Below are 27998 nucleotides of genomic sequence, written 5' to 3' on the forward strand. Positions count from 1 at the left end.
TTTTTTCCCTTGAGTCCAAGTCCCTTGGAGCCGAGGAAGACCATCCTCGGGTGTCTTGTGCCCCAGAGGAGGGAACTGGAAAGTGGATTTCATTGGCCCCATTTGAACAAGCAGCAACGTCAAAAACCAGACTATGCGTATTGGCAGGGGTCAGGGAAGTTCAGAAGGGCGTGGAATTTTTGCCCATCATTTCCTTTGCTGATTTATGGGAAGAGCGTCATTTGTGTAAGGATAGCTTATGTTTCCTATAAGAACCTGCATTGATGGTCTCCGTTTTGTCCTTGACATAAGTGACATTATGTCCTTGACATAATTCCATCTTAGTTTGGTTCTACATTTCCCCTTTTTGATCCAGCAGTCACCCAGTACACATTGCCAAGTGTTTTTTGCATGGACTTCGCCTTTTGATGAAGGTTCTTCACGTTGTTTCTTTTTCTTCACCATGCCGTGAATGGACCCCTTTTTCAGGGTGAGAGCTGCTTCAGGAAGAGCAGCAAGCAAAAGGCCACACTTGAGCAACTTCTTACACTAGGTCAAAGCAGCAGGTCAAGGCAAGGAGACTTTGTCAAGGGTATACATGTAAGACATTTGCTTCCCCAAGGCTTTGAAATGCTCTCAAGTTTGTTATTTTTACAAAACCAGGATAACTTAGTAAGTTAAAAAAATCACAACACAAAATGACAGGATAGAAAGACCCAATTGTAGCATAGATTTAAGCCATAAGCCTAATCTTATTGGGAATCAGCTGAATGAATCAAAATGTCAAGATGAGTCAGATTGGACTTCCAGTGTCCAACTGTTGTAACCAATGGGAACCTCGACGTCCCCAGAAGTGTTAATCCAAGTCTGAGTGTTGATTGATTATGACGCATACATCCTGTTCAGCTAAGGCTGAAGAGCTGGCTGACGATCAAAGACAATTTTAGGTAGAGAATCTAGGGAGTTATGCTGGGCGGCTTTGGCCTGAGCATTAGAGTTGGCAGTGGCTCGATGGATTAAAGCGAAGTTTGGGGTCCTGTCCTCATTTGCACCCACTCCTAACCAGGGAAATAGGGATCGTGAATGTTCCCGGTTTCCTCTAACTTGACAGTGTAAATTCAGGAGAGTTGAGCAATGAGGTGGCTCAGTTTGGCTGTGGACAGTTAGGGGTACAGTGAGAGAACCGAAGAGATATTGCCTGCGTATATGCCAGTCTGGGCACTCGTAGGTCCAAGAGAATGATGACCACCCCGGACAAAGAGGAATCCTGTCGGGGCACAGACCACTCCTGCTAAAACAGCATTGTTTTGTTGGTTTTAAAGATTGTATTCATTTGAGAGAGAGAGAGTGCATGAGCAGGGAGGAGGGGCAGAGGGAGAAGGAGAAGTGGGCTCCCTGCTCAGCAGGGAGCAGGGAGGCTCATCCCTGCTCGTGGGGCTCATCCCAGGACCTGGACATCATGACCTGAGCCAAAGGACATGCTTAACTGATTTAGCCACCCAGGCATTCCTAACAGTCCCTTCAGCACTGTTAATACAGTGACTCGTTTGTATAGATTATCACATTTGCTTGTTCAAGCCCAGAGTCAGTTAGGTTTTAGGCACATTCAGGAAGCCAATCTCCTAACCTTGAAATAAAGAGTGGCTCTAAATTCCTTGCAAAAGCAGGTGCTGCTTCTGGTAAAAATTCTTTGTGATCAGGGGTAGATCTGATTTAGATAATCATAAGAACATGGTGGTGCCAATGTACTGTGGTGAGCAGAGGTATCTGTATCTAATGCCAGATACAGGTATCATCAGAGAAAGATAAAAAAACAAGGTGCTGGGAAGCTTGACTTTAAAGAAGTTTATATAAACTGTCGTGGGGCGGGGGATGGGGGGCCTCCATCATCATGGACAGATCAGTTTTCAAAGGCAAATCCAGCAGTCTGAGAGGTTATCTCCCTTGGCAATTGCCTGGGAGGTAAAGAGGAGGGTACAGGCTTTCCAAGTCAAGGAGCCTCAGGAAAGAGCAAACAAGAGGAAGAAAAACACAGAAGTGGAGGAGTCTGATGAATTTTTGCCCATCATTTCATGGTAAAGGAGAACCAGTGATACAGGCCTGGTCCGACATCTTGGGAGAGCAGGCTCGATCCAATGCATCGGCTGCTGGCACCAGAGATCTTAAGTTTGAGAGCACCAGTGATTTCGCAGCTCCCTTCAGGTCCCGTGAGTCTGTAATCGGGACAGATGAATCCAGGGGCAGATGCAGGAATTGGTAAGCAGCAAGCTCCTTTCAACCTAGGGGAGAGGGAGTCCTTTACCTGATATCTCCTGCAGTGTGAGTATTCTCCAGGACGTGGCTCATGAAGGGACTTCGGAGGTCAGGGTGTGTTGTTTTGTTACTTATTTATTTATTTATTCATGAGAGACAGAGCGGGAGTGAGAGAGAGGCAGAGGGAGAAGCAGGCTCCATGCAGGGAGCCAATGTGGGACTCGATCCTGGAACTCCAGGATCACACCCTGGGCTGAAGGCAGGCGCTAAACCGCTGAGCCACCCAAGGATCCCCCCAAGGTGTATTCTTGTTCAGCATAAGCTTCTTGAACTTGTGTCAGATGTTTCTGGCAACAGAGTAAGTGGCAATATTTTAATAGGTCTTATTGGACAATCGGAGAGTCAGAGTACAGGGAAGGAGGCAGATGCGTGGATCTGCCAGTTACCATTCTGTAGGGAGCAAACTTTTCAAAAGGATTAGGACGCTAGATGCAAAAGGACCAGTCATAGCATCTTGGTCCAGAGAAATTCCAGAAGTTTCCTAATGGAATTTTAATGACACCATTAGTCCTTTCTTCTCGTCCTGGGGAGTGAAGATGATAAGGCATATCGCCGCAGAGGAAAGACTGTACGTGCTCTGGGATTACTGGGCCAGGAAGGTGACCACACAAAACTGGGGGGGGGGGGGGTCACCCTGATGGTGTTCTCAAATAATTTTTTCACTACAAAACTGGCAGTGGTTTGTTGACAAGGAAAGCTGCTACCCAGTGAGAAACAGAGACCATGACCGATACGTATTTGTTCACTTAATTACGTTTACACTAATCATGAAACTTCTCAAGACATTAAAGTACCTTCCTTGCTAACAAGTTTGGTAACAGAGATAACATGAATTCAAATCACTAAAAGCTGTATCTCTATGTTACATTTAATGCTGATAACAAAGGCATTCCTACTTTAAACCTACAAACTTGAACTAGCTTTTACTTAGGATTATCCTAGATCATATGAATTTGACAAATATGTGGCTTCTGTATTTGTGACAGTTTAATAAGTCAACTTAATAAGCCAATTAATTAAAACTTTTACAAATTAACTTTGGCAGCACCATCCAGAGATAGAAAAATGTCACCATTTACAACATGCATGCCTAGACATAGAGATCTCACAGCTTTCATTTTAAGTTTTAGTCATGAGACCAGTATGAACGTGCAAAACTGACTAGTTTACAAAAGAACAGCTGGATCCAAGTTGCATTTCTGGAAACTGGAAAAAATTAAAGTTACCTGCTTAGGTGGCTAACACAGTTGTGGAGAAAGTCATGCACCTAAGTTCCAATAGCCTTCCCTCCATTTTTTTTTTTCCCCTTCTGGCAGAATTACCTCCCTGAAGATGACTTCTAAGGGAAATTCCTGCAAGTACAAATTTTCCATCATCCATCTCATAGAAGAGCTTTGTTTCTTAAATCCAGATCTTTGAAAATACCTGCAGGCCTTCTGAGATGGTTAGGGAAGGTTTGGGGTGTGGTAAGATTGACAGGTGGCTCTGACTTGGTACTAGAGCTACGTTTGTTCTGGTAGAGACTTTATTTGTTCTCAGACAGGGTCCCCCACTGTTAATTCTTCAGTTGGGTTCCAACCGGAGTGACCGCACCAGCTGACCCTGCAGCCCACTCCATTATCTTCAGTTTCTTTGTATCTGAGAGATCCTCAGCTAGGATGGAAATCAAGAATCCTATGTTCTAGATCTAGAGCTTAGTCTCTGGCTTATTCTGGTAAATCCTTCCACAAATGGCTTCAGAATGTTTTTCTTTCCCTCTGGGTCCACGGTTTCATTTCAGCTTGGGGGAGAGAGCCCCCCAAAGAGTTGCTGTCAGGCACTGAAGATGACTGTGTGTTTCCAGGGTGGCCAACTTCTGATCATAGAGCTACTTAATCCTTTCAGCTATCTTGTCAGGTTTGAGCTCCAATAGTAAATATTCCCGCTAGTGTTGAACATCGTCACAGACTCCAGAGGTGCCCTCAGAGGGGGTATAAGGAATGCCACTCTCCCAAGACCAGAGCCACTCCCAGGGAGGACCAACAGCAAAGGCTGAGGACTGGCGATAAGCCGTGGGAGCCCAGGCACACATGGAGTTCAAGCCACATTTCTACCTCGCCATACACCGGGGCCCCCAGCGTCACGGTCACCAGGCTCTCAGGACACAGTAGACGAGGCCAGAGGCGGTCCCCGGGAGAGAGAGGATCAAACCCGTGGATCTGGAGGTGGAAAGGAAGGGATGTGCGATGTTACCTTCCTCTCGGGTGGGCTGCAGAGATTCGGGAGAGGGACGCTGGTAAGGATCCTTGCCCTTTGCTGGCTTCTCCCGGTTTTTCCAGGATTGCCGCCCGTGGGCTCCGGAGCGGGTCGGGTTTAAAGTACATGGTATAACCCACGTGCTGCCGGAGTCCGACAGGTGCCCCTTTTTTCAGGAATAACTGGTAGCAGAAGAGACTCCCTCAGCATACTGTCGGCCTCGCGGGGGCCCCATGTGGGGACCCTCCTCTGATGGACACACTCTGTGTGGTTGTAGGGTCTCTTGCAAGCAGAAAGACCGCACAGATGGAGGATTAACGGCCGAGTAAAGGAGGTTAAAGGGGAGCAGCAGGTGGACGGTCTTCTGTTTTACGTACGGCTTCTTTCACTTTTCATTACCTTTTTTACGATGAGTCTTTACATGAAGGAGTTTCAGAATTTCGGAGGCTTCTAGAGGTTTCTGCATGCCGATTACAATGGGCATCCTATTCGTCTGGGAGCCCTTGCATCCACGTGCACTTGAATGAACTTGTCTAACTGGAACATTCCTCGTAATGACTGCTGGAATTCTAGGTTGTCTTCAGTAGCGCTGGTCCGTGTGCCTGAGAGACCAGAACTATTCAGCACAAAATGCCCACGGCCCCAGTGCCCGGCTTGAGGGGACCCTGGGCAGGTGTGTTCCTCTTCTGAGGCCGCGTGCGCGCCAGCCTCCACTTCGCATGCTCGGGTTTTGCTTCCCGGCGGCTGCTGTGATCCCAGCTTGGTTTACCGAGATCCTGCGGTCTTGGCAGGGACCTACCACTCCCGGGCCGCAGCTCCTACGGGGAAAGAAGCGGCTGTGCTAGGAAGGTGGCACACGCAGGTCCTTGGGGGCCGTGCCGCCGGGCAGGGGACCTTGGGGTGGTTCACGTGTGCACCTTGTGGCGTGGAAGTGTCCTTGAGGTTGACGGGTGACTTGCTGTCCGTCTGACCCATTCCGTCAGCCACCTGCCCCAGCTCGGGGGTCGGGTTAGGTGACCGGGGCTCTAGTGGCTTTTTTAAGTGCTTGACCTCTGTCCCCCAGTTGTGCAGCGTTGGCTCCAGAGATTCTAGTACCAACACATCTGTCACTCCCTCACCTCACCCACAGTGACCTGAGACACGATACTTGGACTGGCCCAGAGAAGGCCTGAAGTGTGCACCAGCCAGCACGCCCCAACGAATGGGTGCTGGGGTCCAGCCAAGGGCTGGGACTGGGGCTGCAGCTGGCCCTCCCAGCCCTGGCCCCAGACTGCAGACGAGCAAGGACTGAGGCCTTGTTAACACTGCACCAGGAAGCTTAACTCAGAAGGGGTGACCACGAGACGGCACGGGGTCCTCAGGCACCACTGCCTGTGTTCCTGAAGCTGTCTGAAGTCTCCTTGGGAGCCCCAAGGGTCCCCACCACTGCCACCAAACTGTTTAAAATTTACTCAGCTGAATTTTGTTTCTTAACGATCTTACTGGCTTTTACTCAATCCAGTTGCAATCCCAGTTCCTTGAGGAACTCAAAACAAGTGACCCGGTCTTGCAAACACCATCTTTACGGAACACTAACAGGGTTCCAATGCCCAAACCTCCCCTATTCACCTCAAAAGGCTTTGTATTTTTTAAAACTCTGGATTTAGGAAACCAAATCCTTCCTGGAGAAACTTGCCTTCTTTCCGTGTGTCTGAGACGGAAATGCTCCATGGGTCTCCTCCAGGAACTATCCTGTGGGCCATTTCTTTAAAGTGTGAATGTCAAGGAGGTCATACCTACCAGGAAGAAAAAAAGAGGGGGAAGGCTATTTGGAACTTGGGTGAATGACAATCTTAAATGTCCTCTCCACAGCTGCACTAGCCATCTGAGCAGGTAACCCTAATTTATTCCGACTTCCAGAAACACAGTTTGGATCCAGCTGTTCTTTTAGAAACGAATGAGTTTTGCTGCATGGAGCCTGTCTCGTGGTTGGGGCAGAAGCGCAGCTAGAGCTTGCTAGTTGTCTCTCGTCTGTCCCTGCTTCCTGCTCCTGCTAACTATAGTCTCGGGAAGTAACACATCCTCCTTGGGGGAAGGCTGCTTGGGCCTCTGCTGTTGGGTGAACCAGGGACTGTGACCTGAGGATTCTAAGTGGCCCCCTGGGTCACCTGTTCACCCGGAGGGGGGGGAGCAGAGGGCACCACCAGGACCGCGGGGAGTTAGGGCAGGACTGTCCCTCAAAATACAGCATATGTCCCCTGTGGGTCGGCATCTCTACCCTGAGGCGGCATCGGCTCTGGGGCATTGAAGACACACAGACCTGCCAACCCCGAGGCACAGGCCCTGTCATTCGGGGCGGTGTCACTTCAACCCCAGGAGGCTCAGGGCCCCCGGTTTCATCCCGGTAGGAATCAGGCCAGATCAGCGCGCAGAGGGTACGAGGAGTTACGCTAGGGACACAGGCGCTCCAGGCCGCACCTCTGCTGGGCCCAGAGAGCCCAGAGAGGAGCCAGCCAGTACCAGGGTGGCCACCAGGTGCGCGGGGGGGGGGGGGGGGGGGGGGGGGTCGCCTTCATCTCCTCAGCCCGCCTCCTGACACTGACACCTGCCGGGCGAACGCCACCCCCTTTCTGTGGCCGTGGGGGTGAAGTCTCACCTTCGCTTTTAGCCTGGAACTGCCAGGTGGGGCTCAGAAAGGGGCTGCTGTTCCTAGTAGTGCTTATTGGCTTCGGCACGTCTGTGTCCTCACCGCTTTGCCTCTCCCCAGCCTCCGTGGTGAGGTGTGCCTGAGGGATGTTCACAAGTCTCTTGTTTTCATTCTAGTTAAAAATGTAAAGATTTGGGGAGAGCCCCCAGAGAGCGCGCGCACAAGCGGCAGGCCGAGGAGAGGCAGGCTCCCCGCCGAGCAGGGAGCCTGATGTGGGGCTGACCCCAGGGCCCGGGATCCCGCCCTGGGCCGTAGGCGGACGCTCCACCGACTGAGCCACCGGGCTGGCACCCCGCTATACATTACATGTCTCTGTAAAGAGCAGCCGTGGAAGCTCCCGGGCCGCCGCCACCCTCCTCCCCCGGGGCCCAGGTTTCCCGGGCGCGGGCCGGCCTCCCCGTGGACAGGACAACCACCCGGCCCCGGGCCTGGGCAGCAAGGGCGCCCGTCCCGCCCTCGGCCGACGCCTGGCCTCCCCTCCACTAACCAGCTCCTCCCCTTGGTTCCCTGCAGGAGCTGCACTGACAGCTGTTTCCTGGATGCCTCCCTCTATCCAGAACTAGCCGACGTCCAGTGGTACGGGCAGGAGAAAGCCAAGCCCGGGACCCTCGTGTGAGCCAGCCGGCCTCGACCTGACCGCCTCAACGCCATTCAGAGATCACCTCACTGCCTCTCATTTGCCTTACCCAGACGCACTGTCACCCTGCACCAGCTTTGGCCCTCAGCACTTTCTTTCTCCCGTCTCCGCGTCCCCTTCACCCTCAAAAACCTGACTGAGGAGACATTCTGGAGGGTTCCGGTCCCACTGTGTGTCCCCTGGCGCTCCCGCCCACGGAGAGCCAGGCACCAATCCTCAACGGCACCTTGGTGGCCTCCCCCTGCCGTGACAGCCCCCAGGCCGGGAACCATCAGGGAAGGGAGCTGCCGTCCAATTCCCGCGGACAAGTGGCATGAGAACAGGAAAGGGGACTTCCGTACAGGGTGATCCAGAAGGATGACGAAGCGGTGGTCAGCCTGCCACCCGCAGGCCCACCAGGCACCTGGTGAAGAGGACGCCTCGCGCATGTGCCGCGCGAGGAACACGCAGTTGACACTTGAAATATTCCCTGAGGAGTGGCTGTCGGGGGAGGGGGAGAAGGAGAAAGGAAGCTTACCGTGTCAGAGATGCATCCGAGGATCACAATCAGTTCTATGCTGCCAAAGATTAAAAAAAAAAATTAAAAATAAACAAAAAAATACGAGGGGCCAAGAGGAAGACATTCGTTCTGCAATGAAATCTTTTAAAGTCTCAACCGCTACTACTCATCACAAGTGAAAGTCAACCATTTGTAAATTGTTTCCCCTCCTCCTCCCTCTCCCTTAACGGTCCACCTTCTCTCTCAGGCCAGAGCCTGGAAAACTAACCCAGTATGATGGTCCAGTCGAGGGAGTCCACGGGCGTGGCTGACGTGGGGCCCCAGGTGCAGACGTGGAGGACAGGCCTGCGGGAGGAGCCGGCCACCCGGTCCGCAGGGGCCGCGTCCATGCCCACCGCGCTCAGCTGCTCGCCCTGTGGGATCCGTAGGAAACGGAAGGTGGGGATTGCCAAAAGCGCTTCTCTCTCATTAAAACAAGCAGTAAAAGTGTGTCCTATTGTTTTGCACAAGGTGTTTGATTTTATTTTTTATGGGAAACCAAGGGAAAAAGCACATCGCGATCCATTCGAGTGTTTAACTGTCGTGGCTCATTTTCTATTCGTTAGCACTTGTGTGACAAAGAGCTCAGACCCGACTTCTCTCGGCACCCGGTTACCAATGTGTCACTTATTCCAAGAACCCAACTATGCCCTTAGGTAGAAAGAGTTTACTCATGTGTCTACTAGCAAGCAGGCGGAGCGGGGCTGAAGATCACGCCAGCTCCCAGAGGGCCCACCTGCCGCCCGCGTCGGCAGCCACCTGGACGTACCGCAGTCGTCCGCAGAACCCAGAGAGCAAGGAAGAGGTGTATGGGAGCTGCACGTTTACATGTGTTTTGAGCTATGCTTAGGACACAACTGGAAAGCCATCAATCTTCAAAGGCCTCAAAAATACTTTTATAATCGTAACAAGCGCACACTCTTAGTTGGGTTATTCAAAATGGCACAAACACGGTCTCCACGGAGGTGGTACGCTGTGCTTATTGGCGCAAGTGGGGGGGCGGGGGGAGGGATCTTTTTTCTCACTTGTAATGACTTCCTATTGGAAAGGCATTTGACAGCCAGGGACAGGAGCTGGGGTGGGTAGTTTTGTGGGAAAGCAGAACTGCAGTTAGCTTTAGCATAAAAAGAAAAATCCTTTTTTTTTGTTTGTTTGTTTTTTGTTTGTTTGTTTTTAATGTATGTGTAATCCAAGGACAATGAGACTTTACCAGACCAGGAGGTAAGATGGACACTAAAGTTTAACCATGCTCCTTCTCTTGCAGCTTGGAAAGCTCTGTGGGCTCATGCTGAGGGCTCACGGCACCCTGGGACCGCTCTGGACAATTCAGGGCCTGGTTCCCCCAGGCCTGTGTGCACTGCATTGGTGACACACCTTGAGGAAGGGATGGATATTCACAGAACACTTGGGTTAACCCTGTAGGATAAACACAACTGGTTCTAATGTTATTAACTGATTCTGGGGATGGAGGGGGTGGGTAGAGCTACAGCAACAGGTTTTTTCCCAACTTACCCATTCACAACATTATACTTCAGGCCAAGACACACGGGTCATCAGACTGAACTGTGTGCAATAGGAAAAGTCCAGAGAAACAGGAGGCGGCAAGGTCACGTGGGTGCAGGACCCAGCCCGCGCCTTAGTTCCCAATCTGGTCTGCAGTCCATCGGATCACGCTTTGGGCCCAGGCAGGTTACAGGGAATGGGAGAGGAGATCACTTCCTCAGCACTTGGGTTTTGGATTCAGGAGGCAGAAGGGAATGGAGTGGGAGAGGAATTAGAGTTCAGGCCAACACCACGATAGTCTGGTAGCAAAGACAGAAATGAAGTACAACAGGTTTTACTGTTGAGCTGTGTTCAGTCTCTACAGCACGTACAGATGTTAGTCCTTGGAGGCCATCGTGACTTCTGATCAGTGTGGTGGGGAACGGGGGCTACCGCAAACAAGCACTTGCGAGCTCTGCACAGATCCGTACTTCTTTAAAACAAAATGAGAGGGAATATGAAGCCCCTGGTCTGATAGAAAGCTCCACTGGATTCTTTGGATGCATGTAGGAAGTTGCCTGTGTAGTCTAAAGACTGGTGGGAACACCTACATCAGACCTTGTTGTGAGACAGGTGGATTTTTTATTTTATTATATGCAGGTGAGTGTTGAAACTGTTAAAATTCCAATTTGTTTTCATTCAGTGTTAGTTCTAAACATAGCAAACCCCCTCCAGGTGCTATCAGATGACCAGTTACTGCTTAGTTAACTAGGTGTAAAGTCTGACATATACATTAATGTCAATAGTTTATTACACGTTGTGTAAAATGGACTCTAGTTTAATAACGGGGAGAAAGGATTAGGTTGCTCCTGAAACTGACTGTAGAGCATGTACAATGATTTTACTGGATTCTGTTCAACTGTAATCAATGACAAGGATGTATGTTGTAGACAGAGTTGCAGAATTAAAAAGAAGTCTGCTTTTAATTTATTCTTTTTGTATTAAGAATTTGTATAGTACCTTTACATTTTGCAAAACAGTGTTGTCAACACTTATTAAAGCATTTTCAAAATGAAAAGATCTCAGCTGCCTCTTGGAGATTTTGTTTCTAAGTGATAATGCTCTGGGACTCTAATTCGGGTGCCTGTGGCCTTGTGGAACTCTTTTTTTTCCCCCCACTCAGTTGAAAGCTGGTGTCCCTATTGGCTTGTGAGATACAGACGAGCTCAGTCTGTGGTCGAGGCTACCTCTCCCTTACTCTGATGGCCTTGCTAATGATACAAGATAATACATCCTCAATCATGTATTCCTGCCACAAAAAGGGATCTGAGGTTAGAGGTCAGTCTCTGTCCATTCCCAGTAGTTCGCCGTATGTGGTTCATGCCAGGCATGGATCCTGTGCCCACGGAACAGGATGTGGTGGAAGAAACCCTGAGGGATCGTGGGCTTTGGAGATCCAGATCGTGGGCTCTGCACCCGGCAGGGACACGGCAGGAAGGGGATGCTCTTCACCAGCACCGCTCCTTGGCCTGCACTCGGACCCAGGCACCTACCATCTGCGTGGCATCACCAGCGCAACAGCCTGCGGGGCCCCGGGCACAGACAGCCCCACGCTCAACGACAAACCGGCCCCCGGCCTGCTCAACCTGCAGCCTGGCCCGACCCAACAGGCAACTCTTCACTACAGGACCCCGAGGTCTAGAGGCCGAGAGCACCCCCTGCACGGAGAGCCCGAGCCAAAGCACCGGCCGTGCTGAGCGAGCCTAACTGCTGCCAAGGATGAGACAGTCCAGAGAGCGCAGAGCAGGCCGGGAGCGAGCCCGTAGGACACTGCGCTTCCGAAGCCTTTTGGGAAAGCAAATTGCAGCTCGGTACCGCAAGGTAATCAGCGCTCACATCAGGCGGAGATCTTCCCTAAGCTTTTACGTCTAAACATGTCACAGCTCCGGAAATAAATCCTGCATCTCCTCCTGAAGCTCTGACTGTCCAGGGCTGGCACACGAAGACCTTTCTTTCCCTTGTCCCCACCTGGACGCCGCGCACCGCCCTTACCCAGGGCTGACAGAGCGGTTCCATGAAGCATTAAAAATAGCCCGGGCCTCCTGCCGCGTCCTCCCAGGATGCCAGAGCCCAGAGCTCGCACGCAAACCCCGCGGCGGGGACCACTGGCGGGGCTGAGGAGCGCCACCCACTGCGTCTGGGGAGGAGTCGGGGTCTTCGAGAGCTCACGCTCACACAGAGGAGACCCAGGCACACAACTACCACGCGAGGGGAAGCAAAGCTGCCAACGTTAAAGGCAAGGAGAAGATTCAGGTGCGTCCAAGGGGAAGAGACCACCGCGTGTCGATGGCGTGTCACTGCCACCCGCGTCCAGGAGCCGGCTGGTGGCAGACGTGGCCGTGAAGAGGGAAAGAACCTGCTACGCCCTCTTCCCCTTGCACAGTATCCCACCCCCGACCCCCATAGCCACCGTCCCTCCGAAGAGCAGGAGTCCACACAGTGCCAGGCCGACAGAGCCTGTGTGTTTACAGCTGCATCAAGATTTTTATCAGAAGCCCATTTCTGAGGACACCCGGGTGGCTCAGTGGTTGAGTGCCCTGGTTGTGATCCTGGGGTCCTGGGATCGAGTCCCTCATCCCTGCTCTGAGGGGAGCCTGCCTCTCCCTCTGCCTGTTTCTGATGAATAAAATATAAAAAAATTTTCTCTCCAGAAACTATCCTTACACACAAGTAGGTTCCTTTTGTTTTTCATTCAGTCATGCGTTTTCTAGCAAACTCCAGCCACCCTTTCGTTCCCACGCTTTTCAAAACCACTGCTGTCAAGGTCAAGGGGACACCCAGGTATGATGGTTAACTCTGTGCTCAGCTCGTGAGACTCAACAGCAACGCGACACAGCGGATCACCTCGCGGCCTTCACTGGAGCGCCTGCTCATGGCCGTCGGGCTCCTGTTTCCAGCCTCCCTGGCTGTTCTCACCCCCCTCGGTGTGTCCCAGCTCTGCCCTTGGGCTCCTCCCCTCCACCGTCCACCACACTCCGGTAGCCCGCCCCTGGCCTCATGGTGTGAAGGGTCATCTCGGGGCCCTGACGCCTGTCCTCAGCCTGCATCGCTGAACGGGTCCATCCACTGGAGGCCAACACGCTGACAGGCCAGAGCCCCCGTCTGACACTCCCTCCCTCCCTTCCGAATCTGCTCCCACCACCTTCCCTCAGCTCAGCTACAGGCGACTGCAATGGCCAGGCTCAGGCCAAAGATCCCCGATCATCCAGCCATCTTGCCAACACCACTGGACGATCACCCAGTCCTCCCCTCGCTCACCTCCTATCTGCAGCAAACTGAAGAGATGCGGTTCCCTGGTCCTGAAGAGACTTCTGTTCTATCGGGGGTACAGGGAGGGGACGCCAGTCACAGAGCACGTGACACGGTGCTAAGGAGCAGGGTCGGCCCAGGGGAGGCTGTGCTTTGCTCGCCTCCAGGGCAGCGGAGAGCTGATTGGCTGCGCAGACTGGCACCAGCCCACACGGACGGCTGCAGCCAGGTGAGGAGAGGCAGCAGGGCCGGGTCGAGAGGGTGTCCTGAGGGCAGCCGGGCGCTCGCTGCCATCAGGCCCCTCTGGCAGGCCTGGAGGACACTGACAGACGGCGCAGCTTGGTTTTGTAGCTCGGTGGAGCAGGAGAGGAGGGTGACGACCGCAGAAGGAGGTCTTGGGGAAGAGTGATGGCGATGTGACAATGGGATCTACGGGGAAAAGCAAAGCAGAGGAGGCAGTGATGTAGCAGCCACTGCAGGGACAGACGGGAGGTCCTCCAGAGATGGACAGAGCAGGCAGCGAGGAAGGAGCCAGCAGGGCCAGGCCCTGGGGACCAGGCAGCGGGTCAAAGGCAGGTTTCCCCAAGACCTGTCAGCCCCAGGGCGGGGGAACTCTGGTCATCAGGGAAAACATCTCCATGTCACGGGGATGCATGCAAGCCTGGGGGTGCAGGACGACCCGGGTCCCCCTCCCCTTCGTGTAGGCGCCACCCATCCGGCTGCCTTTAGGATCCAGAGTCCAAGGCCACATGCGTGATTTTACCAGAGACGGCTGTCCATGGAAGGGCCCGCCCGAGGCTCTAAGGTCAGAGGGGCCTGGCAGAGCTACCGCTACATCGAGCAAGCCTATCTAAAGTTTTTAGATTAAAATGTCATAAAGGACAAAAAGACACGGGGATCTTGTTGGCCCATGTGAGTGTAAGAGGAGTTACAGGCCCAGAAGGAATAGCAAGTCAGAGCCTACCTCCCCCAAAATGACAAAGTCACGATCGTCTCTCTTCTCAAGTACATCTCACATCCCTAACAGGTATTTAGGAGTTTTTCCTCCCAAAGTTGTTTCTTGTTCTAACGAAGATCAGGGGAAAACCCCAGGGAGGGCCCAGAGCTAGACGCTTCCGTCTAATAGACGGAAGATAGAATCTTCGCGGCTGGCCAGAGGCACTCCTCTGGGTCTCCAGTACCTGGCTGTCTTCGACAGCCTTGACCATCAGCCTGAGGGAGGGCTTTTCTGCAGCTGAAGTGACCTGCTGCCAGCATCTGCTGACCTCCCTCAGACGCAGTTACGTGCACTTACACCTCAGCAGGACGAGGCCAGGTCCCATCCTACCCAGGCTCAGGCAGCCGCACCCACAGAGCAGCATCCCACACCCGCCGCAAGTCTCAAGGACTTTGAAAGCCAAGAAATCAGAGTAACGAACATATTGCTTAGGGACTGAATCCAGCGGCATATATGGGAACACCTGGGAAATGACCCCATAGTACTCTCCTAAAACAGGAGGCCCTGAGGAAGGCAGCTGCGACAGTTAATTTTGTTGTGTCGACATGACTGGAACACAGGGTGCCAGATGTGCGTGCACATTCTCTCTCTCGCTCCCTCGCTCTCTGCCTGACTGCTGAACCAGGCTATTGATCTTCTTCTTCCCTTCAGAGTAGGATTTAGACCATTGGCTTTCCTGGGTCTCGAGCATTTGGGCTCCAACTGGAATTTCTACCATCAGTTCTCTGGGGTCTCTAGCTTAGAGACAGCAAGCATATCACGGGCCTTCTCAGCCTCTGTAATCACAGGACCCAATTCCTTAAAATACACATATATTCATGTAATCATATGTAATCGCTACATTTCAACATATATTGATATATTTGCATCATTCATATTATAGAGACACACGTACATACATACAGCTCCCATTGGTCTTTCTCCGGAGGACCCTACCAAAGCAGCTCGAGCTTTATACAGTGACTCCACGAGACCACCCAAGAACAGCCCTGCCACCTTTACCATGTGTGTCTCACCGTCAGGGCTGCAGGATGGCTGCAAAGCATCTGAAGTTCAGAATCACTTTCCAGAAAAGAACAAAGGGCAGAAGCCTTCCGTCAGCGAAGTCTATTTCTTGCTCTTAGAACAGCAGGAGCTTTCAGAAGTCCCACCCAACAGACTTCTCTCCACAGGTTATTGGCAGAACATGTCACATAACCAACCCTAACTTCAAAGCATCCTAGGAGAGCAGGGAGTTTTAACTGCACGCTGCAGCTCTGAACTATTAAGCTTCTGTGAGCAGAGGAAGAGAATGGAAACAGGGCGAGCCACTAGCAGTGTCTACACCACACATACACACGGCATACAGACTCACACACCAAAGAGAAAACTGCCAAGTCTTCGATACGAGAATAATCTATTAAAACTGAAGTGTAGTGAAAATGCAAAAACTCTCAGGACTTCCTCTCTTTCAGATCCTACGTCCTTGAGCCACACCAGCACGAGGAGTTACCTTAAGCCTGACGCATGATCTGATGTTTATGCGACCTGGCACAGGTAACAAGGATTATGTCAATATCTGAGCTAGTTAATAAGGTTCTCTCCCCTTTGCATAAAAAGTAACGTAGCACAGAGGTGAGCCACACAAGAACATCCAAACGGAGCAAGCATATGAAGGTGCTCACCTTTGTCAGCAGGGAAATGCAGATTAAAGCCACAGCATAATACCATTTACACCCACCACAAGGGCTAAAATGAAAATGACAGAGGGTATGTCCTGTGTGGCCAGGACGTGGAAATCTCGAATCCTGCCTGTAGGAGTGTCAACTATACGAGCCCTTTGGAAAGTTCCTGGACAGAATCGAATACAGCGGAGTCTGTGTATAGCCCAATGTCCCAGACATTTCGCCCCGTGGTGTGTGCCCTACGGAGATTCATATTCACCCAAGAACGTGTACACAACGTTCATACAATCACTGGAACCAACTCAGAGGTCTATCGATGGTGAAACATAAATCGTGGGATGTAATGATGAGAATGAGTGACCACAACTACACACACGTCATGAGGATCAGAAACCAGAAGAAACCAAACATAAAAGTCAGGCACATTATCAGAGTCCGCTTACAAGTGAGATTACAAACCAGCCAAAGCAAGCCTACTAGTGACTGCTAATGGGAACTGATTTCTTTTGGGGCTGAGGCAATGTTCTGAACTGAGATTGTGGTGATGGTGGCACAACTATGAACACCCTAACTCCACTACACAGTTTAAATGGATGAACTGTACATTTACTACATTTCATAGCAGTAGTTTTTTTGTTTTTTTTGTTCTTTAGTGCTATTAGACATTGGGACCCTGGTTGTGACCAGAAGGGGGTATGAGATTTCTGGGGTGTCAATAACACTATCTTTCCCGACTTGGGTGCTAGTTACTTTGAAAAACCTATATCTTCTGATTTGTCCATTTTGCTATTAACACTATTGCTTAAAGTTTTACATGAAGAGAACCATAATCCAAGCTCTCCCTGAGCCTTGGGAAGTAATCTCTAAAGGCCTGAGCAAACCCTGAATAGATATCTGACGCATGTTACTGGTCTCTACGTATCCCTCTCTGCCTCAACCCAACCTCTAACCTCATTTATTTTATGCAGCGTTTCATCTTGCTTTATACAAGGACAGCCGGCATAAGGCTATCCACACTGCCAACTACATGCTGCGGTTGTGGTTATTCTCCTCTTGGTGGACAGAAGAATTACTGCTTCGGAAGTATTTAGCATTTGAAAGGTTGTATCATCTGCTAAACTCCACACTAAACTTGAACACTCAAGTGTTCTCTCTGCACCTCTGTATCTAAAGAGCTTTTTAAAAGTAGAGTCCTTTTGGGCAGTCCGGGTGGCTGAGGGGTTTAGCGCCGCCTTCAGCCCAGGGCCTGACCCTGGATACCCAGGATCAATTCCCACATCAGGCTCCCTGCATGGAGCCTGCTTCTCCCTCTGCCACTCTCACTCTCTCTCATTAATAAATAAAATCTTTAAATAAAAAAATTAAAAAATAAAAGTAGAGTCCTTTTGCCCTGAAATCATCTTCCAGGCCATTTCCATCCTTACCTCTACTGATCATTGATAGTTTCAATCCATGGTTTTCAAACTACTGGTCACAGCCCACTGATGCATTGTACACCAGCCTGCAGTCACAGCCAGCATATGTTTTAAAGGGATACAAGAGAAGAGGTTGGGAATGCTTCTGCTGCAGTGGTTTATGGATGTATTACGTGTTTGTTACTGCTTACTTGGAGCTGTGGTCCCAATGTTTCAAAAGCAACAGCTCTAACACTCCTGCTTCACCAGAGGGCAGAACCTGTAGCCCAGGCTCAGATGGTGACACCGAGTCTGCAACTGCTCCTAAGCCTTAAAGAGCAGTCTGATGGGAAAGGCAGTTTGGCTTCGGCAAGCTGTCAAACCGGGAGTCCCAAGAGGCATGCGGAGCAGACTGCGCAAAGGACTCTTGCTCGTCGTGGGAGGAAGCTCAGTGAACATTTCCGAGGCCACCGCTAAACTCGACAAGCAGCTCGAAACTTCTTAGCTGCAATCCACGGTGAAAGCAGGTGTCCGGCCTGAATGCTGTGAGGCAAGGCCGAGGACGATTTTAGAGCTGGTGCTTCAAGGTGGGGAGGAGACTTGATGGGATGGAGCTGCCTGGTTCAACAGAGCAATGTCCACGGGCAACGCCAGGCCTAGTAGTTCCAGCAAGTCGCACCAAGGATCTCCGAATTTACAACGGGGGAAGAATAAGTAGGTAATCAGTGCTTTCAGAAGACACTGTTCTGGCAAGTATTTAAAAACAAAAAAAGCAACTCATTTTTTAAAATGATCATGGCTCCAAAATCTTGAATGGGGTCAGCTCACACCGCGGCCACTGCCGCCAGCCACACTGCTTCCCCCCTAGTTATTCCACACCACCAGAACATATTTTTAAATTTCAAAAGATTTTCAGAATATACTGTTAACCATTAAAGTACTAGCGTGTGGTCATAATTCAGCCAATGGAGCTACGGGGTCTGTGATGAAAACCAGTTGCCATAACAGTGTTCCCACAATGACCCCTCGGGGGACTGGCGCTGGCTCTTCACACTCCGGACAGCTGGAAACTCTTACACAACTAGGCCGTGAGAAAGTGCTTGCAGCTCCGGACTCCCAATATGATCCCATACCATACATTTCTACTGGATAAAGTTGGGCTGCGAGGGGCTCCACGGGAGTGCACTGGGGGAGGCCCATCTCCCAGACCCTCAGACAAAGGAAATCGCCATACTGCTACTTAATGCCCCCCTTTCACTGAAGCTGCCCCTCTAAGCTCTACCACCTTCTGTGTTAAAGCATTAAAAGGCGGAGATGGTGTGGCTGAAAAGGGGCTAGTGATAGGAATCCCCAAATTCAAACCTACCAAAGACTCTGAAACCCTGTACCGTGGTCTTTTCTAAACCGTTCACTTTCAGAATAAATTGCTTTCTTTCCAATAAAAAAAGACAGTTGTAGTTCTCGAGTATTTACTGAGGTCAAAACCCAGGGCAATCTGAAGTGTGAGGGCAGGTCAGGAAATCACCAGATGGAAGAACTTAACCCCCAAGAAGCCCTGGTGCTATCAATCCTATTTCCTATTCCTCCCAGTTCTCACTGAGCTCAGAGCAAATCCCGAGTTCTGTGACTCGGGACAGCTGCCTTCCCAGCTCGCATCTCTCCAGACCATCCCCACCCTCCTCAGGAGACCTAAACCATCCTCCTTCTCTCTCCCTCAATTATCTTTGGCCTCAACTTTATTTTCCTAATTTCCCCCAAAGATTGAAAGCACAGCCACGGCTTCCAGGTCGTTACAGACTCTGTGCTGTAATGCTAAAATATGCTGCTTGGTCTCTGCAGTTGGCAAGAGCACTCCCAGGAAATGCAGCATCACCTCTGAGAGAAAACCAGCACTGCATTATATTCGAATCCAGAAAGACAGAACTCCCTTGGACAGGAGTCTTGGCTGGCAGTAAAGCAGAAAGGGAAGAAGGTTTACTTTAGGGCTCGGAGTGATTTTTAAAGGATGCTTTTATTATTTTAAAAATAGCTAAAACCATTAATAGAACTAAAACTAAAAAACACAAGCATGCAGTATCTGCTGAACTAAAATTTTCATGATTGGAGAACACGAGAGGTCACTCTTCAATTTAGCCACATGCATATTCATAGTTACCAGAAGACCTTTAATTTCAGGGAAACGGAAAACTTTTCTAAGAACCTGCTCCCATTTACCCAAGCCCCAAATGGTTGACATTGACAGACTGTGGAATGTTACCATCCCACCCCACCCACCCCGCCAAACGTTCTATCCATACAGATCAATTCTGGAAGGCACAGGTGTCACATGATCGTTTCTTCTTTATGTGGAGCGTTATTTAACAGCAAATGGAAAATGACACGAAATCAATGGACTGCCATGCTGCGGTCTGAACAAAGCACTTGGGGGAGTATTCATTCAACACTATGTATCAACCAGTCCGACACAAGACTACATAACTCGAGTCTAGACTATCGTCCGGTCTTATGAAAGTCTATCTCTCATTTGCCCTGGAGTAAGCTCTCCTAAGCCCTAATTTAATCATAAAAAATGGTTTCCAGGGGCGCCTGGGTGGCTCAATGGTTGAGCGACTGCCTTCGGCCCAGGGCATGATCCCGGAGTCACAGGATCGCATCCCACATCGGGCTCCCTGCATGGAGCCTGCTTCTCACTCTGCCTGTGTCTCTGCCTCTCTCTGTGTCTCTTGTGAATAAATTAAAAAAGAAAAAGAAAAAAAGAAATGGTTTCCAAAGTGTGAAGGGGGGTAGGGAGTGAGCCTGATTCAGTTCAGGAGGGCGGGCTTCAGCCACCCTGTGCAAACACCCAGCAGAAATGATCCGATCGGCACAGCCATACACAAGTGACCAACTGCAAGAGGCTTTCAAGCCCTCCCCAAAGGGACCACAGTAGGGAATGGTGAATCTGTGTGAAGCTACCCCCACCTACGACCCAGCTGACTCTAGCTCCTACCACGTCCTCTCACCTTTTCAACTCTAAACTGGCTGCAAGTGGGCAGTCAGAGCACAAAACAGTCCCTGCTCAGTAACAGCTGTTGCTGCCAGCACCCTGTTGTTGGTGTTACCCTGACATGAACACACACTGCCCCTTAGCACAGGGTTCAGGAACACTACTGTGACAACACTCTAGCAACAAGGACACAAGGACCAATATTCATTGAGCTCTTAACTGCCAGGCGGTGTGGTAAGCATTTTATTTGACTTGACCACCACAACAGCACGCTGAGGTATACACTCCAATTCCTCAAGACCACTTGGAGATGGGGCAAATGAGGCGGAGATGGGGTAGGTGACACCCAGGGTCATGCACTCATGGGGGGAGAGTGGGAATCTCCAGCTCGGCAGTGCCGACTCAGGAGTCCCCCCTTACTGCTGTCCGACACCCGACTTCACCTGGGCAGGTCCACTCCATTCACCCACCTTCCTCTATTAACTGAGTCCTCTCAGCTTGCAGAGCGCAGCAATTCATCACCAGTATCTGGGTAGGACACTGTGTGCAATTCAGAAGTCCTTGTCTGTGCCAACTCAGACCCATGACCTACTGTCTTGGGCAGTGACCAGAGTCCTGGCACCTTGCTCCTCTGCCCAGCGGCGTCGAGTCTGGAGGAGCAGTCAGCACAGGCCAGGCAACGGGGAGACTTGCAGGCAGTCCTGGTCAGGGAAGAACCAGTGGCATCACAATGTCCCTGTCCTTGGCTAGCTTGACAATCCACTATCTCACCTTGAACCTCGATGCATTGGGGTTCCTTAACTTAAACTTCTATTGACATAACATACCATCTTTTTTGAACTTCAATTTCCTGTTAATTCTTTCTGTCCCGAGAGGTGACAGATACTAAAATTTACACTCCTTAGAAGGTAAAAGCAAGCCTTGAAATGCAAGAAAAACAACACTTGAGTTAACAGTAATAACATTTACATTCCAATTCTATTGCAAGATGGCAAAAGTTCAGCAACGTTTAAGGACTATAAAGTTTCATTAAATGGTTCCATATTTTTGTTGAAATATATAAAAATACTTTTTATAAATGCTACATAAAAGACAATGTGAAAATTATCATATTTTACAGAAAAAATTAAGTCCATCCTTAAATGTTCCTTTTTTTTTTTTTTTTTTAAATGTTCCTTTTTAATCATCTAACTGCCAATTCTCAGGTCTAGAAGGAAGAGGTCACGTTAGACCCCCTTCTGTGACAGTTGTCTACACATTTAAATTCGAGGAGAAGTCTTCAGAACTTAATTTCTTGCCTATTTATAGTAAATGACACAAAAATCAGTTTGCAGCCAGAGGTGACAGGAGAGCCAACACCATTTCTTATAACCGAGAGAGTAGCATGGGGAGAACGGAACCACAGGAGGCTGCACTGTTCTTCCCTTGCTCTTGCTGGTGATTCCTGAAGTCGGTACCACATCCACTGCAGTTTCTTGTTACTTAGACACCACATGCAGATATCACAGTGCATTGTACTCCACACATTTTGATGGATCTGTAGGAAAGTGCTTCTGGCAAATGGTCATTAACCTCTTCAATCCCTAAGAAAACAAGAAAAGCAAAGACTGGTTATGATATGGCTGCACTGTCCTGAAGTGCCCATCTCTATGCTGGTTTGCCCATGTCCCCCCTGAAATGCAGCAGCCCCAGTGACACCACTCAGATAGACACACATGGAGAGAAGGGTCTGTTCACGTGCACCCAGGATACACTGAACACAGAGCAAAACCGTCCCCAACAATAACAAAAGTTCTGGCAACAACCCAAATGTTCTGAGGGAATATATGAATAAGCTTTAGTATGCTCACAAATGGAAAGTTTTACAGCAGTAAAAATGAATTAACTAGAACTCCAGCAGGTTCCAGTAGAGAGTTGAGCCCAAACGGCCCAGCTAACACACCCATGCTAGGTACCCAGACAGCAGCTATGTATCTAGCAAGTGCTACGTATGTACCATCCTCTCAAGAATTAAGAACCACGCAAATCATCCACCCTGTTCTATGGGGGAATTCTGTTGATGAGGGATTCTGGATGAGAATAAATGACGTACATAAATCTCAGAAACAACGTTGAATGTAAAAAAATAAAGTGGCAAGGGCTACGTAAGTATGTCATTTTAATAAAACTGAAAAACAATTTAAAACAAAATATATGGCTTATAAATAACCTAGCATGGTAAAATTACTTTTGAAAAAAGCAAAGCAACAACAAATTCAGAATTTCTGGGGTAGAGGAGGAAAACTGTCAATGATCTTCAGCATGTCCTAGTTCTTAAGCTGGCCTTAAAGGCCTGGAGTAAGGCCTTTAGATAGACTTTTTTTTTGTATCTCATAACTTACATATTACATGTATTCTTTTGTATTACAAAATAATACATGATAAAAACATTCTAATATAATCATAAGGACATAATCCAGCATTGCAAACCTCACCCGGCTAATCCTTCAGAGCTCAGTGGACAGACTCCTGTGCTGTCTCTGTCTTGTACCTCTGGCATCCGTTACCACACTCTGGTTCTTTTCAGGCAACTACATCACACATGTATTCGGGTCTCACAAATATCAAGTGCTTTTTAATCTCTTCTGCAGTTTGGCCAGTTCTTGACCCATCTATAACTTTGTAGTCACTTTTTAAACTGCTGACAAGAACTGTCACTATTAGAATTCACTTGGTCTCTTTCAGCTCATCCTTCGGAGTCTGTGAGCTTCCAACATCCTTAGTTGGCATTTAGTTTTTAGTTATCTTTCTGCACTTTCTTATCCACCACTGAGCAAACATACCCCTAAGTCATTATCCAAATTCACCAACAGGAGAGGGACATGACTAGAAACCTGCAATACGTCACTACAGATCTCTCCAGAACAATTCCAGGAAGAGCTGTGCCTATTAACTCTTTTTTTTTCTACCAGTAAACAAAACAAGACGACGCTCTACCCAATGCTTTACTGCAATCTATATATAAATCACCATCACCAAGAATAGCGGCACTTAATTTTAATGACCCACAAGGCAGTATCTGGCACAAACTATTTTAAGGTTTCTCACCTTGGGTACAGAAAAACTGAAGTCACCCAGCTAATTATCACAGTAACAAGAAGAATGAAATCCTATCACAAGCCAAAGGCTGACTATGGTCAGAGCTGTATCGGATACTGAATATGAAAATGTATACAGCACACTGCCTGCTTAATTAAGATTCTCCCAGGATTCATTATCTTTCCTCAAAATGATACAATGAAATATCATCTGCTCTTAAAACAAGAACGACGACAACAAAAAGTCCCTGCAAAATCTCTTCGGTGCCACAGTAGTAACTAGACAACACAAATAGCAATCCCTTCAAATACATACTGAACTAGAATCTAACATATTCAACATCTTGAGAATCATGATTTTCAAACATTTTACTTCAAGTTTTTCAAAGATTCAAAGAGCATCCACATCATGCTACTTAAGAGCTAGGTATGTGGAGGAAGGTTACGTTTCAACTGACTTCCAAGATGATCTCTGCACACAGTGCCAAGGAAGATCATTTGCCTGCCTTGCTCTTCATTCATGCGGCGTCCCCTGTGCTGATCAGGTCCTTGGTTCAGAATGAAGACCCTTCCCTCTCACAGTCCAGCTTCTCCCGGTGTGAATTCTAATCATCTATACACAGGACTGTAATCTGTAGCCCTGGAAATATATGTGATAGGATGAGTCTGGCACCTTAAATTTTCCAAATCAACAGGTGAGAAGGGAGAGGGCTAAGAGCGAGCACCCCAAGGAAACGCAGGCAGCCTTAGCCACCGACACAGGGCAAGAATGATCCCGAGCGCATACAAGGCAAGCCAGTGTCCAGACTGCTGGACGTAGTTTTTCCTGTAAGAAATGGAATCCTGGCTATCGGCTCCTTATAGGAGATATCTGTGATGCTTACTTAACCTCACTAAGCAGATTCTAGGATTTAAAAATAAATACCAGTATCCTGTCTGAAATCTTAGCTGCCAAAAGGTTGTGAAATTCAAGTCTGAGTCATAAATAGTTACCATAAAACATTACGATACATTTTTGCAGAAAGGATTGATAGTACACAGCACCAATTTTTCAAGGGGTGAAATGTCAGGACAGCATATGGTTATTTTCCAAACGGATACCAATCTTTTCAATTAGATCCCTCAGGATTTCAGTTTTAAACTGCTTGAGGATGCTTAAACCAGTAAAACAATGAACTTGCTTAGCTTAGCTTATTGCAAATAGCTTCTTAAAAACTGGTGCTACCTTTCAACATAATTTTTATTTCCATGAAAGCAATACATTTATTTTAGAAGTCTTTATTCAGAGGCTAAAGTGTGCCAAGTACTGTTCTAGGCTGAAAATACAGGAAATACAAAGAAAAAATTCCCACACTCATTGAGATTATATTCTGAGGGAACACAGACAAGAAAAATGAGTATCTTTAACACCTAATGTTAGATGATAAATGATATGGAGAAAAATACAGCAGGGAAGGGGTGTGTGGATATGGGGAGTGGCCAGAAGGGCATTTTGGCTTTTACTCCAAGTAAACCAGGAAACCACTGCAGACCTCTAAGCAAGAGAGCATCATAATCTGATTCATATTTTAACTGCATTGCTCTGATTCATATTTTAACTGCATTACTCTGATACTGTGAAGATACTGAAGAGGGGCAAGGATATGGGGCACCTGGCTGGCCCAGTCAGAAGAGCATTCAACTCTTCATCCTGGGTTGTAAGTTCAAGCCCCATGTTGGGTGTAGAGATTTTTTTTTAAAGATTTTATTTTTATTACTTTTTAAAAGAATTTTATTTTATTTTATTTTTATTTTATTTTTTTATATATTATTTATTTTATTTATTTTATTTTATTTTACTTTACTATTTATTTTATTTTATTTATTTTATTTACTTTACTATTTTTTATTTTATTTTATTTATTTTATTTTATTTTAATATTTTATTTTATTTTATTATTTTATTTTATTTATGAGAGAGAGAGAGGCAGAGACACAGGCAGAGGGAGAAGCAGGCTCCATACAGGGAGCCCGATGTGGGACTCGATCCCGGGTCTCCAGGATCACGCTCTGGGCTGAAGGTGGAGCTAAACCACTGAGCCACCCGGGCTGCCCAAAATTTTATTTTTAAGTAAAGAGCAAGAATAAGAGCTCAGAGTCTAGGCAGGAGACCTGCAGTAATCCAGGTAAGAGAGGCTGGTGGCTGAGCTCACACGGCACCAGCAATAGTGGTGAGAAGGGACCAGATCACAGATTTACTTTGAATGTAGAACCATCAAAGATTGCCGACACACAGGTTATGGGCTGAGATAGAAAAATAATGCCATGTTTCGTGTATACATGTTTTTTAAAGTCACCTATTACTTAAATAATATTCTTCTGCCTCTCTTTCCAATCCCTAAATTCCACTACCCCCAGAGGCAACCACTTTAAATCTCCTGTTTCTTCTATTTACTGCCATCTTTCTAAATATTGACAGAGCTTGATTATTTTTGTCTCAAAATAGTCTGTACTGACTTCCTACTGTGAAAGCGGAGGCTTAATCCTCTTACACCACACCCGCTGGCCCCTCAAGGCGCGCACACACACCTAAAACACTTTTCTCTTCCTTATCCTCCCCAATCACAATTCCTAGTGAATGCAACACGCAGGATTTACTGCGTGTCTACACGCAGTTTTATACTGTCTACACAATTACTCGTAGCAGAGCCGCAGAGTATATTATGATATTTCCTTTCCTATTTTTCCCCATCTTTTTGCTTATGTAGATACTACCAATTTACTCTCCACCAGTAGACTCCTCTCAATATGACTGAACATAACAGGTCATAGATCTGTTCCATTTTTCTCCTGGAGCCCTCTACATGTTCTGACCTAGAACAAATGAATTCCAGGACAGATCTCTCTATACTGCTATCCTAGAGCCTCTACTATCCTAGAGCCTCCCTTCCCCTCCAATCTGGCACCTCCTTTTGATCCACTCCTGTGCTGGATCTTGTTTGCTGGACCTTTTTGGTTTCCCTCACTCACTGTGGCAGAGCACATCCTCAAGTACAGGCAATACAATATAGTGGAGTTAGGATTACTCGGGTTCAAATCCTAATTCCACCACTTCCTAGCGGTGTAACCTTGGGAACTAACTTCTCCATGGCTCAGTTTCTCCACTTATAAGACAAAGAAATTATACCATCAACCTCATATTGTTCCTCTAAAGTGCTAAAGGGAAGCACACAGAGAGCACAAAAGAAATGTTAGCTGTAATGATTCCAAAGAAGATGTGAGAGGTCACATTTTTAAGACATTTTGAGACTTGTCTGAAAATATCTTTAGCCTATATTCACACTTAACTGACAGTTCAGAGAAGAATGTAATTGAGTTGAAATTTTTTTTCCTTGCTATGACACAGGTACTGATCCACTGTCTCCCAGCTTCCAGAACTGTTAATGAGAAGTACGATGGCATCTGAATTCCGGAGTTTCTGTAAATGATCTGTTTTTTCTTTTCTCCAGAAGCATTTAAAGTCTTTTATCTTTGGCCTTCCAATATTTCATTATACTAGGTCTTGATGTGAGAGCTTTCCTGTTCATTTACTATATATTTACTGAGCTTTTTTCATTCTAGAACATTCCTATCCTTCAGCTCTGGGAAGTTTTTCTGTATTAATTCCTTATTTTCTACCCACCAATCACTCCATTCACTTTTTCAGAGTATCTGAATAGTACAGTCTTCTAGAATGATTCCCTCATTCTCTTATCCCTCTCTTTTAACTTTTATTTATTCATGAGACACAGAGAGAGAGATAGGCAGAGACAGGCCGAGGGAGAAGCAGGCTCCATGTAGGGAGTACGATGTCTCTTTTAACTTTTGGATTTCTGCTATAATATTTAATTTCTAAGAGCAAATTTTGACTTTTCTTTTTGGCATATTGTCCTTATTTCACGGTTGCAGCCTTACCTAAGGATATTAGTTAGTCCCTTAATTGAAGGGTTTTTAAAAAAAAATTTTTTTTCTGTTCCTTCTACTACAACTCTTTGTCTGAATTTCTTTTTCTCTATATGTTTATTTTGGTCTCTTTCACATTATAAATTTTCTGTAAAGGTCTGATGATACTGGGTGAAGGTTCATATTTACGAGCAAGGCACTGAAGGGCTGAGGGAAACTCCCTAAACGGGCAGGGCTTGTCAGTGGAAGTTCATCTGGAGACAATACGGCAGGCAAGCTAGTTTTTTCATTAGAGGAATTCTGAATGTTAGTAACTGTGGATCTTTTCTCTGGAGTCAGTTCAGAGAGAAGAATCCTGTTTTGTTTTGTTTTGTTTTTTAAAGATTTTATTTATTCATAAGAGAGAGAGAGAGAGAGAGAGGAGAGAGAAGCAGAGAGAGAAGCAGGCACCACGCAGACAGCCGGATGCGGAAATTGATCCTGGGCTGAAGGCAGGCACTCAACCACTGACCCAGGCGTCCCTGAATCATCTGAATTCTTGAGTGGAAAGGTAAAAGCCCAGCTTCCAACATCAGAGGAACCGGGGGAGAACAGGAACTACAGGTCTCATTTGTCAATACACAGACTCTCAATTAAATATCCTGTTTTACTAGGGCAGGTCACCCTTCCTGAACAGGACAAATCCCTTAGGAAGTCAGCTTTCTGCTAGAGTAGAAGGACAAGAGGGCCCACTTGGGAAAGGGAGAAGGAACTTCTGGCCTACTTATCCTAATTCTCAAC

General features: G+C 47.9%; 2 protein-coding genes across 6 annotated transcripts in view; one reads left to right on the plus strand and one right to left on the minus strand.

The window, feature by feature from the left end:
• FRMD4A (FERM domain containing 4A) overlaps positions 1 to 10856 on the plus strand; it is a 319692-nt gene extending 308836 nt beyond the window's left edge. For 2 of the 4 annotated variants that reach the window (XM_041767383.1, XM_041767386.1), the window contains exon 24: positions 7727 to 7815. Coding sequence is in view for 2 of the 4 variants with exons in the window: in XM_041767382.1 (XP_041623316.1) it covers positions 7727 to 7829 (103 nt within the window). In the remaining 2 variants the exon portion in view is untranslated. Of the gene's footprint in view, positions 1 to 7726 lie in introns of all 4 variants that reach the window. The other 2 variants (XM_041767382.1, XM_041767384.1) reach the window with 1 other exon arrangement.
• A 9591-nt stretch (positions 10857 to 20447) lies between these two features.
• PRPF18 (pre-mRNA processing factor 18) overlaps positions 20448 to 27998 on the minus strand; it is a 50707-nt gene continuing 43156 nt past the window's right edge. For both annotated transcript variants that reach the window (XM_041767388.1, XM_041767387.1), the window contains one exon: positions 20448 to 21803. In XM_041767388.1, the coding sequence (XP_041623322.1) occupies positions 21723 to 21803 (81 nt within the window). In that variant the 3' untranslated portion in view covers positions 20448 to 21722. The remainder of the gene's footprint in view (positions 21804 to 27998) is intronic.

This window comes from Vulpes lagopus, chromosome 8, assembly GCF_018345385.1.
Source record: "Vulpes lagopus strain Blue_001 chromosome 8, ASM1834538v1, whole genome shotgun sequence".
In the NCBI taxonomy this organism is placed as follows: domain Eukaryota; kingdom Metazoa; phylum Chordata; class Mammalia; order Carnivora; family Canidae; genus Vulpes; species Vulpes lagopus.